This window comes from Dendronephthya gigantea, unplaced genomic scaffold, assembly GCF_004324835.1.
Source record: "Dendronephthya gigantea isolate DGI-Jeju-01 unplaced genomic scaffold, DenGig_1.0 000027F, whole genome shotgun sequence".
Lineage (NCBI taxonomy): Eukaryota > Metazoa > Cnidaria > Anthozoa > Malacalcyonacea > Nephtheidae > Dendronephthya > Dendronephthya gigantea.
In genome coordinates, this window is record NW_021163037.1 from 1166035 (window position 1) to 1177632 (window position 11598).

The 11598-nt window shown below is 34.7% G+C and overlaps 4 protein-coding genes across 4 annotated transcripts; 2 read left to right on the forward strand and 2 right to left on the reverse strand.

Moving 5' to 3' along the window:
- Nucleotides 1–773: 773 nt before the first annotated feature.
- LOC114523295 lies at nt 774–3564 on the reverse strand. Its single transcript, XM_028544172.1, has 9 exons — nt 3471–3564; nt 3052–3289; nt 2781–2796; nt 2631–2728; nt 2406–2490; nt 1767–2135; nt 1463–1652; nt 1202–1293; nt 774–1022 (listed from the first exon to the last, which is right to left on the reverse strand). The coding sequence occupies exons 1-9, from the start codon at nt 3562–3564 to the stop codon at nt 774–776; spliced, it is 1431 nt and encodes a 476-aa protein (XP_028399973.1).
- Nucleotides 3565–4076: 512 nt separating this feature from the next.
- Nucleotides 4077–5886, forward strand: LOC114523296. Its single transcript, XM_028544173.1, has 5 exons — nt 4077–4719; nt 4827–4976; nt 5088–5268; nt 5397–5554; nt 5710–5886. Exons 1-5 carry the CDS (start codon nt 4126–4128, stop codon nt 5884–5886), a joined length of 1260 nt encoding a protein of 419 aa, XP_028399974.1. The 5' UTR covers nt 4077–4125.
- An 895-nt stretch (nt 5887–6781) lies between these two features.
- On the forward strand, nt 6782–7821 carry LOC114523518. Its single transcript, XM_028544473.1, has 4 exons — nt 6782–6859; nt 6957–7147; nt 7272–7365; nt 7437–7821. Exons 1-4 carry the CDS (start codon nt 6831–6833, stop codon nt 7762–7764), a joined length of 642 nt encoding a protein of 213 aa, XP_028400274.1. The 5' UTR covers nt 6782–6830; the 3' UTR covers nt 7765–7821.
- A 1339-nt stretch (nt 7822–9160) lies between these two features.
- On the reverse strand, nt 9161–10131 carry LOC114523297 (D(2) dopamine receptor A-like). Its single transcript, XM_028544174.1, has one exon. It carries the CDS (start codon nt 10127–10129, stop codon nt 9161–9163), a length of 969 nt encoding a protein of 322 aa, XP_028399975.1. The 5' UTR covers nt 10130–10131.
- Between the last annotated feature and the right edge of the window lie 1467 nt (nt 10132–11598).

Consider the following 11598-nt stretch of genomic DNA (forward strand, 5'->3'; position numbering starts at 1 on the left):
CCGAAATCGGTGTAAAATCTTGCAGCAATATGAACACTAATATGGTGTTTATTTACGCTATATTTTGGGTTAATTTACACTATTCATGGGTAGAATTTATGCAGCTATGGGTACACTATGGCGACGTAAATATACACCATTAGCGTAAACTAACACCTCTATAGGTTTTCCTACACCTATTTCGCGTAAAAACGCTTGCAGCAATATGAACACCAACTTCGTGTATAAATACACCGCGAGAGTAAACTTACCCCTCCCAAGGTTTTTCTACGCCTATTTAGTGTAAACGTGCTTGCAGCAATATGGACACCGACCTAGTGTATAAATACACCGCGAGGGTAAACTTACCCCTCCAAAGGTTTTTCTACGCCCATTTAGTGTATACGTGCTTGCAGTAATATGGACACCGATCTGGTGTATAAATACACCGCGAGGGTAAACTTACCCTTCCAAAGGGTTTTCTACGCCTATTTAGTGTAAATATGCTTTCAGTAATATAGGCACCGATCTGGTGTATAAGTACACCAAAAGAATAAAATGCTCTTCTAAACAATGGCCCGGTGCCACGAAATGAATTAATTCTAGTGCAGTGGTAAGGTAAAAACATATTTATTTCTATATGACAGAATATATTACATTATATTATATTGTACATAACAAATTTACAAACCAGCTATATAACATGGACTTATGCCTAATACTTCATGTTCACTGTTCCAGTTCATTTAAGAATAATAAAACTTTGGTTGGCACTCTTACCCGGTCAAAAATATTTAGAACAGTACGTTGTAAAAAAAGGAACGTGTTAAAAACTGTTTCGGGTACTCTAAATTACAAACATAATACAAAAACAAAAGGGACGATACTGCTGAAAAAATGTTATCTGTTTCCAAACAAACTTGTTTTTCCCCTGCAACAAACATTTTGTTCATTATGTGACCATCACTGTCCTCCACGAAGATGATGAATGGGCTGATGGGGCTGGCAGCTTTCTTCAACAATACCTCTGGGTTTTCTGCTGTCTACATTTGAAATAAAATTTTTTTTAAAAAATCATAACAAAGTCTTCATATTAAAACTATTCATGATTGACCACTTAACAGACCACTAGCTTACACTTATCATGACAATACATTTTTCCAAAAGGTGGTGTAATAACATTGATAAGCATTGACAAGGTACTAAAGTATATTATACATACCTGATAAAGGAAATTTTCTGGATGTGGATTACTTTTTGTTTTCCTTTCCAAAAGGTGTGGCAAGGTACAAAGTGCCACAACAACTTTCTCATCTAGGAACAAAGAAAAAATTACATAATTAATCTTAATTATTGCTCTGACTGTGTTAATAAAGAAGGAGAATAATCACAATAGGGTGTATATATTGAAACCACACACAGCATAATAATTAACTTTTGATAGTGAAAATATATTCATTTAAATGAGTATCAATGGGATTACCATCTGTCAATCTGTTCTCCTCATCCAGTTCATCCTCATTTTGTACGCAAGCTTGAACCAGTTCTTCAAGTTGAGGGAGTTTCTTCTTGCTGGCAGCTTTCAAAATCTTAGGTGCAAGCTCACGTAAGTTTGTAACAACCAAATCTTTAACACTACTGCCAGACACCAATCTTTCATACTCATCTTGTAACTATAAAAAATCAATATAAGTTATAAGAGTAATTTAAAAGTAACTTATCAATCATATTACCCAGTGCCGGATTATATGTTTATGCACAGATATTACTAACTATATAATACTAACCTGATCATGTTCAAATAAAAAAGGGTATTTCGCATCAATTTCATTAAGGGAACACTTCCCAGCATTTATGTACTTTCTTCTGAAGGAGAAAGTCAGTTGCATTTTCTGCTTAACGACTTCCATGTTTGGGTGCTTTTTTCGGTACTCCTTCTGCATCCATTGAACATGGGCTTTGTTAGAATGTAGGTCCTCACCATCAACAGCAGGAGGTTCCCAATTTATTATTCCCCTTCGGCTGCTTCCTGGCACCTTAGCTGTCAAATCCGAGCCTTCAATTGACTTTCTTTTTCTTGCTAGCACAACTGGATCACTCCTTTCATGCCTTAATTCATTTTTAACTTTATCGCCTAACTGACGATACCAGGTTTCCTAAGGAAAAATTATATGGTCTCAGTATTTTTCATTAATACATGGTTTCAGTATTAACATACAAAGCAACAGTGTTTTCCCCTTCACATGTAAATCATCTGGCATCAGATATCAGGCCATGATGGGATTTCAATAAGGCTTGTGAAATAATATTGGTACATGAACTTTTCACAATCATAGTCCAATACATAATAAGCCACAGGAAATGTTAAAAAAGAGCAAACAAATAATTGCAAAAAAATAATGCTAAATCATTAAAATATTACTTACATAGCTGCCACCAACATCTGCCAAGGAAGGATATTTTGATATAATTGCCCTACATACATCACGGCGTTGGTCAGGTGTTGGTGAACTAAAATGTATTAAAATGAATAAAATTAAATAACAAACAATTCAGTTTAATGTGTCCTACATAAGCAAACCTACATACTGTAGCCCCAGAAGTGCTGGTCACTTCACTTTCATGCAACACAGTAAAATAAGTATACATACATTGTAAAAAGGCATATCTTGTCATAAATCGCCTGGATAAATTTCACACGAATCAACTTTGGTAAGGCTATATTCTTTGACAAGGCCTTCTTGTACAGCTGGGGGAAATCGTTCAGGTAGGCAAAATGGTGTAACCCAGGTTTTTCTTACAGTGGAGCAATCATTCCTAAAAAGAATTAATTTTGTGGATAATTCGTTAAGTCTTAACCTATTAAGCATTAGGTGTGTTTACTGAAACATGGGGGGGGGGTTAGGGGGTATTTACACACTGCTAGAAGTCACAGATAATTTGCAACTGTGAATTATGCTTTCAAAATTAGGCTAAACTTGCTTTACATGTTTTGAAATTGTTACATCTTAGTGAAGTAACGATCAGTTACATAAATAAGGACACCTGAATGTACTCGATTTATACACATACCTTGGTATTGGCGAAGAACAACGAGGCGAATCTTGATCTTTAGAGTTATTTGGGCATTCTAAATCCCAAGGCAAACGTGACAAGCTACCACTGTTGCCGCTTTCAACAGACTCAGAATCACTCCTAACCATCTTCTTAATAACGCCTAAAAGCTTCATTCTTGGCCCAACTTTGTCGACAAGAGACTCGAGTGCATTCTCAGATAAAAGAGCGAGCGCTTCACCGTCAACATCCTCTTCTAGTTTCACAAATACAAATACAAACAGGAATTTATATTGTGACGAGTGATATGAACGCTAATATAATCAATCGGAACAACAAATAAACTAAATTGAGAATTAAATAAGTAAAAGTGAACTAGCTCTGTAGGCTATAAACAACGATTAGCTTGGAGTATTTATCTCTATAATAAAACTCACCGATAAATTTATCACTAAACGTTTCAAATCCATTGAGTTTAAGCCATTCCGATACTTCTTCGCACGAATAAGCGATGGATGGGACCTTATCCATTATCGGAATTTCAAAAATTTTGTGATGCCGATATAAATAACAATGTTTCAACTTTCAACTGTCAAGAGTCAACACGTGTTGTATATAATCACTTATCTGTGTATATAACCCCAGTGTTTGTAAATAGGTTTGCAGTAATCACTATTGGTTTGAATCGCTTATTGGTCGGATTGTCTGCATTGTCTGAAACGTGATTGGTTTAGAATAGTGCGTTACGATTGGTCAAAGAAAATATCAACTTATAATTATCCTCTATTCAGCTGAAGCTCTGGCTTACAATATTTTTTAATTAAAATACTTTATTATCGTAACAATTTGGAACAAAAATGCCCTCGAAAATCGCAAGGTATTTAGGATGCTTTGTGACGTCGAACATATTATATTATACGAACATTATTATATACACAGCATAATCTTGTATCCACCGGCCCACTAGTGCATCCTCAGTGAGGGTCATGTTTTCGAAAGTGGAAGCACTGTTATTGTGTTTTTCGAACTTTTGCATAGATGCAAATATTATTTTAATTTTTTATATTATTTTTATACCAGCATGGTTGGATAATGGCGAGTAGTTTTCTTTGTCCAAAACCGGAGTGTTTTCATCTTTCCTTTACTACATTCAATCGTTTTTTAAACCACCTACGCGATAATCACATTCATGAGCCAGGGTTCAAAATAAAATGTCCAGTGCAGTCATGCTTTCGCTCATATTCTGTTCTCTCCTCTCTAACTTCGCATGTTTCCCGTAAACATGGAAAGGAAAAAGTAATAAATGATGACGTTGGTTCAAGAAATCCCGAAAACGATGCACTAAACCGATTGGATAATACAATCGAATGTATACCGAAGACACCCAAGACAGGAGAGGCTTTCTCAAAGAGACATTTAGCTTTATTTGCCCTAAAGACGCAAGAATTAAATCAACTAACTGACAGTACAACAAACAAGGTGATAGATAATACAACAGAATTACTCCAACAACACGAGGCCCATGTTAAAGAAAAGATTAGACTGTGTTTGGATAAAAGTGGGATTAAAATCAGTGATATTGATGGATTGGGAGTTGTCATGAACTTGGAACAAACACCCAACATGGAATTCCTGAAATCCACTAAGAATAGGAACAATTATATATCTCAAGAATTTAAGATAGTGGTATGTATATAGTAATGTATTTTTATGTATGGTTGTAAACAATGTCTAACAATGTCTGATTAGTTTATATTAAATGCTGAGTGCATCCTTATCTTACTTATATTTAGAATCCAATTGAGATAGTCCTTGGGGAGAAATATATGTATGATGAGAATACAACGAATGGTTCATCGAAAGTGAAAGTGCATTCATTCCAGTACATATCATTCATCCAGGTCCTTCAACAGCTGCTAAATCAAATTGATGTTTACTCACAGGTCATTATTCATATAACAACTATAAGTGTCCTGGAAATTTATAATATGACTACCATAATAATATGACTACCATATTATGATATAATATATTTTAATTGATATTTTTTTTAGATTGAAAATTCTCATAGAAGTGTTGATGGGAAAATGAGGGACCTTTGTGATGGTGCTGATTTTGGAGTGGGCAAACATCCACTTTTTTCCTTAAATTATAAGGCTATCCAATTAATTTTATATTATGATGACTTCGAAGTTTCCAATCCACTAGGATCAAAAGCTGTTGTACATAAAATTGGTAGGTTTTTTTATTGTCACAAGATCAACAACTTTGCAATATTGGACTTTGATAGTTCAATTGGATTACTTTTTAAAAAAACACTGATCTGTCAATAAACATTTTCATTTTTATTTGCATACTTGCAGGTGCCTTCTATTGGGTGTTAGGAAATTTCCATCCCAAGTATAGATCATGCCTAAAAAATTTGAATCTTTTGATTCTTTGTCCAGTCAAGTGGATTAAGATGTATGGTATGGATAAAGTCCTCAGGCCATTCATGAGTGACCTTGCTATGCTTGAATCAGTAAGTAATGAATTAATACAATACATTTTATTGTGAATATCACCAATTATCAATATATTCAAGATTCCCTATTAAAGAATTTGCCTCAAGCTTGCCAAGAAATATGAGTTATAAATCTAATGCATCTCAAAATGTAATTTTGCTACTTTTTTCAGGAACATGGCGTACAACTCAATATAGCAAATCAAATTATTCCAATTAAAGGAACATTAAGTGTAGTAATTGCAGATAACCTTGGTAGCAATTCAATTGGAGGTTTCATGGAGAGTTTCAGTGCAAATCGGCCGTGTAGGTTCTGTCTGGGCACATCGGTGGAATTTCAAGAAAGGTAATTTATTAATCATATCACAAATTGCAATGCTACTAAAATATTGTGAATCATGGTATATTAGTACACAGTTTTTTGTAGGAAATGCTATTGATATCATGAGATTTTATGGGTGTTAATCAATGTTTGTTAATGTATGTTGTTCAGATTTGATTATACCAACCCCAGTATAATATCCAACTATTTAAATTTCCAGTTTTCTGAAGAATTATTCACGATGAGATCCCGAGAAAATTATGCCAGGCAGGTGGATTTGGTTTCCACTGATCCAGAATCAGCTTCTGTATATGGTGTAAAAAAGAACTCAGCCCTAAATGCTTCTAAATATTTCCATGTTGTTGATGGACTTCCTTCTGATATCATGCATGATATCTTAGAAGGTGTACTTCCTTTCCAAATTAAAGCGATGTTGAGAAAATTCATCATGGTGGATAAATTTTTCACACTTGATCAGTTCAACAACGCGCTTTCAGCATTCCCATATGGTGTTTGTGACATCAAGAACAAACCAAGCTTGGTAAAGAATGTCAATCTTAGTGATTACCATTTACGCCAATCAGGTATTTAACTATTTATTTAAGAGTTGCCTTAAACCTGAGGATGACTACATCAACCACAGGTCCCAAGTTCCCATAGTTCTTTTAAAAGTTCTTATAGAATCAGTGTTTAGTCAGTGTTTTGACATAATGCTAGCACTAATTGAGTTATATTTCAGCATCACAAATGTGGTGTCTTTCTAGAATCCTGCCATTTTTGGTTCACAAATGGATACCAGAAGGAAATGATGACTGGGAATTGTTCACTGATTTAATGCATATTGTTGATATATTGTTTGCCCCAGTGATTGAGAAAGGTACTACACTCTATCTTCGGCTCATAATCAGCGAGTATCAGGAACAGTTTAAAAGGCTCTATCCTGAAAGAAAACTTATTCCAAAACAGCATTTCATGGTTCATTACCCAAACCAAATTCTAAGGTATGTCTATATTGATCTGGTTCTCACAGGTGGTGGCTTCAATGCTGAACACCCCAGTACATTTGATAATTTTAATTATTTATTTTATATATTTTAGATATGGACCCCTTGTGCGCAACTGGTGCATGCGCTTTGAGGCTAAGCATCATTATTTTAAGCTTTTGGCGCAGACTGTAGGTTGCTTCAAGAATATAGCAAAGACATTAGCTACCAGGCACCAACGGCTTCAGTGTTACTGGCTTAGTGACAGTGATGGCTATTTAAGGAGTGATACTGAGGTTGGACCAGGTTAGTGAACAACAAAAGTGCATACTGGATATTAGCTGGAATTTTGTAATGGTTTTTAGGATGTTAAATGTTGTTATAAGTATCCTTTATTTCTACTTCATGTATTTATTAATATTCTGCTTAGGTAAAGTTTTTTATGTGAAGGATCTGGAAGAGAAAGAATGCACCTCACTGTGCCAGTTGGGCAACAATTTGGATCAGAATTCAACTGTGACACTGTAAGTTTGTTCTTATATATGGTAAAAATTATTTAAAACTGGACTGAAAAGTGAAAACTATATTATTCTAGGTTGAATTGGGTGAAAGTCAATGGTTACAAGTACAAAAAGAATATGATCATAGTCTATCAGCAATTAATTTTTCCTGTGTTTCTTTTTATACATAATGTTTTTTTTATGCCAAACATGGATGTTATGTTTTCTTGCAAGAAAGTAAATACAGTTGCTTTTAGCAGGCACATTCATTGCTATGAGGTTGAAGTTTTGGACGAATTTGTGCCCTTATTATTTTCTGGGATGCTAGATCATCATCCTCTAGATCTTTATACCATTATTGTAAATAGAGAATCAAAACACTTTGTAAGAATGAAGTACGACCTATCTGATGCTGAACAATAGTATACATATGTTAAAGAAATTATTAAACATATTAAAGAAATTCAGTAAATAAATGAATTGTCTGACCCATAACTGTGCCTGCCTGGAAACATTTAACGAAAAAACTGCATGTGCATGCCTGCTTAGGAACATTTGACGAAAACACGTTTTCGTACCTGGTATACAAATTGTTGTGACCCAGGGTCTATTGGTCTCTTAGTATGTAGTCAATTCCCATTCGTGTGTATCTATACAACCATACATACTTTTTATTTTGCAACAAATCAAGCATTTTCCGTCGCGGTCTTAATTTATAAGGCATTGAATTTTGTACACAATTTAGATGTAAGTTTACGCTCTTCAAGTGCAATTTTAAAAACTCATATCGGGTAAATATACACCGTAGACGGTAAATTTACAACGCTCTCGGTGTTTAATAACCTTGCTTTTACTTACACCAGATCACGGTACATTCACGTTTTTTTGGTGTATTAATACAAAAACCAAAGTGTAGATATACACTTATCGAGTGTAAGCATATCTTACACTAAATAGGTGTATACTAACGCAACCGTTCAGTGTAATATAACCTGAGCAGTAGGTAAATGTATGCCATTTTTAGGTAAAAAAACACCAAATTTGGTGTAACCTAGGTTTGTTTGTTTTTACACCGAGAAAGTGTTACAGAAACGCTAGCATAGTGTAGAGTTACGCTTTTTAAGTGTATTGCTACACTCCAATGGTGTTTGACTTGGCAAAACACCTAATCGGTGTTATCCTACACCAGTTTCGTGTTGGCGTAACACTGCGAAATTTACAGTGTATATGAAGAATTATCAAGCCTCAGTCCATCGTTATCGATAACGACAAACGTCCGGATTAATAATTCTTCATGTTGCATGTTCAACCTCATTCAATAATTATTTCATATTATACGAAAACAGAATTCGGTAATTGTTACCATTTATATACCTGAAATGAGGAGGATTCTTTAGTCTAAGAACTGCATGCATTGCCCGAGGATGGAAAATCTCGATGATGGATGATTATAAGATGATGATGGATGATTATATTATCACCATTATAACGGTCTGTACGCTGGAGATTTGGAGAATTTTTCACTTAAAGTGGTTCTCTACATATTTTTTTTAAAACAATGTATAATTTACCAGTTGTATCCTGTTCGGTATTTTTATTACCGACGTTTTATTTAATTTGTCCAGAGAGGCAAGCATATACCCATTTTTACAACTGGCAAAAAACTGTTTTGCTACGATTTTTTATATCTTCACTCACAACTCTGTATTTCGTGCTACCTTTTTTAAATTTTCTACAATACATCTGTGATGAAACTACTGCGCTTAGCTGCAACGTTCTAAAATTGTTCTATAACGATAGCAGTTGTTCATATTGATGTTCATCGCCACAATCGTGTGAAGAGACGTTTGAACGCCACCCTGAATCTTTTATCAAAACACGCGTAAATTATCGGATTGCAAACACTGTTAAAAGGGGGCAGAATAAATGCTGTCAAATTGTGTGATTGTTCATTTTTAAAAGTTTTAATGAGAGCTTGATTATGACGATAAAAGAAGTTCATAATAAAGAAAGGGCCCCAGCACAAGACAAAAGCACCTATAACAATGGCCATCATGCGGATATTTTTGAGGTCTTTGTAGAAAGAAGATGGATGATTTGTAAATTGGCTGGTTTTACCTAGTTCGCCTCTTCGCGCTCTTTTTCGTCGTCTGTTAGCAACTAGAAGTATTCTAGTGTACATTATCAATGCTATGGCAGTTGGAACAAAAAAGGCTATGATCATTGATACAGTATAGAATAGATCATTATCATTGGAGCATCCATAAGGTGAAACATACATATCAAAACTTCCATTCGTGGCGTACGCTGTTGAAATCATCCAAATTATGGAGATCACAATTTTTGATTTTTTCTGTGTCATTATTACATTATACCGTAATGGCTTACTGATCTTAAGGTATCGATCACAACTTATCCACGTCAATGTATAAATCGACGCCGACGCGAGAAATATATTGATCCACATGTAAAATCGGCAAAGATGAAGCGAAGTAATACCCACTTCATATTCATACAAGCGCAATGGACAAAAGAAAACTCCAATCAAAAGATCGGCGACGGCCAGACATCCAATGAAATATCGTTCACGGAGACCTCTCTCTATCCGCATCGCAGCCAGAACCATCAGGTTTCCTGCAGTGGCCAGGATGATTATGATCACAAGAAGAATTACTGTTGTGTACCAAATTGCGTTTCTCTCTCTGGTAGGCGGCGTTGACCGCGTCAAATTCGTCATTTCGTTTCGGCTGATAGTCGCGTTCCCATCAATGATACTGTTTGATGACATATTCTTCTATAAAAAAATAAGGGAAAATAGAACCTGAGTTGACATATTCTTGTAAAAAGAAATAAGGGAAAATAGAACCTGAGTTGAGATACATATATAGATATAGATATCGATATAGAAATAGATATTGCAACCAAGGTCCTGTACATGTACCTCAGCTCAGGTTCTATTATAAAGGTTTTATAATTCAGCTTGGAATTCAAAGTATACGACAACTCCCGTAAGAGGCCAATCAAAAGTTATATATATGTATATTGTTTTGTCATATACTGGAAGGGAAAAAGAAATTTAAATAGAAGATTGAGGATATAAACCCCCGATTGCGGAACAATGGCTTCAACAGCCAGTACACTTCATGCTATCTGCAACAATAATCCCAATGTTTCAATAGGGTTCTGACTCATTTGGAATCGGATTTCCAGATCGCCTTTCAAACAATTAACCTGCCCCAGAGTTAGAGCTCACAATTATGAAAGAGAATGCTTAATTTAAGAATGTTATAAAAGTTTTATAATCCAGCTTAGAATTCAAAGTATACGACAACTCCCGTAAGAGGCCAATCAAAAGTTTAACGAAGAATTTGACCCACAAAGGAATCGAAAATATTAAGTACTATTAGATACACATTATATTAGGTACACATTATATTAGACGAATCAAGCGAATAAAAATTAAGCAGGCAGGGAATTACAAAATAAAAAGAACATCAAAAGGAACATCGTCAGGGGACTGATGATAATGAAAGTCATCAAAGATCGCCTTGAATGCGAAGACCAACAGAGAGATGTAGATGTAGCTAAAATGAATATCAATTACACGAAACAAATGTTTAAAAAAATATGATATAATAATCGACAAGTATACAATACAGGTACATGTGCATATAGTGCGGTCAAGGAATAAGCAACAAAAATATGCAAACTTGAAAAGAGAAGAAAAGTGTATATAGACACATTACAGTTATCTGCCTGTAGCCTCCCACCTGTCCTTATGTTACTTTCAAACTTTCCTTTATAAACTATTCGAAGGTTAACATACCTGGGGAAATATAGGTATTGATAGAGAACAGTATAGTAACTGGTATTAATAATAGTAATCTTCAGACAAATTCAGACGTCTTCAGCTGATAAATGTGCTTGTCCGCGCACGTAGCATTTCTGAATGAATATTGGCGTTTAATTTTTTTTATTAGTTATTACAGCATTTGCATGTCATTTTAATAAACACGAAATTCATTAATGTTTTACACAATTCAAATAAGTAGGGACAAATGTCAATAACACGAATGTAAAATCAATAAGGCAAATGAGTGCACTCAGACTAGCATCATTATGCTGTCCATATAAGGAGAATCAACGGTGTGAAACAAATTTCAAATTAATTTAATTGAATTTTTACAGTGTTAAGGGTATATTCAATAGTTTCCTTGGGGGGGAGGTTTGGACACAATGTATTTTGAAATTTGTTTC

Bases quoted from the DNA above. Each gene is read 5' to 3' on its own strand.
- LOC114523295 (XM_028544172.1), bottom strand. From the start codon at position 3,564: ATGGATAAGGTCCCATCCATCGCTTATTCGTGCGAAGAAGTATCGGAA. The intron at 2,136-2,405 runs GTAAGTAATATT...ATTTTTCCTTAG, and splicing joins CAGATGTTGGTGGCAGCTAT to GAAACCTGGTATCGTCAGTT. The intron at 1,294-1,462 runs GTAATCCCATTG...CTTTGTTCCTAG, and splicing joins GGAGAACAGATTGACAGATG to ATGAGAAAGTTGTTGTGGCA.
- LOC114523296 (XM_028544173.1), top strand. From the start codon at position 4,126: ATGGCGAGTAGTTTTCTTTGTCCAAAACCGGAGTGTTTTCATCTTTCC. The intron at 5,269-5,396 runs GTAGGTTTTTTT...GCATACTTGCAG, and splicing joins AGCTGTTGTACATAAAATTG to GTGCCTTCTATTGGGTGTTA. The intron at 5,555-5,709 runs GTAAGTAATGAA...TACTTTTTTCAG, and splicing joins ACCTTGCTATGCTTGAATCA to GAACATGGCGTACAACTCAA.
- LOC114523518 (XM_028544473.1), top strand. From the start codon at position 6,831: ATGGTTCATTACCCAAACCAAATTCTAAG. The intron at 6,860-6,956 runs GTATGTCTATAT...TATATATTTTAG, and splicing joins TACCCAAACCAAATTCTAAG to ATATGGACCCCTTGTGCGCA. The intron at 7,148-7,271 runs GTTAGTGAACAA...TATTCTGCTTAG, and splicing joins TGATACTGAGGTTGGACCAG to GTAAAGTTTTTTATGTGAAG.
- LOC114523297 (XM_028544174.1), bottom strand. From the start codon at position 10,129: ATGTCATCAAACAGTATCATTGATGGGAACGCGACTATCAGCCGAAAC.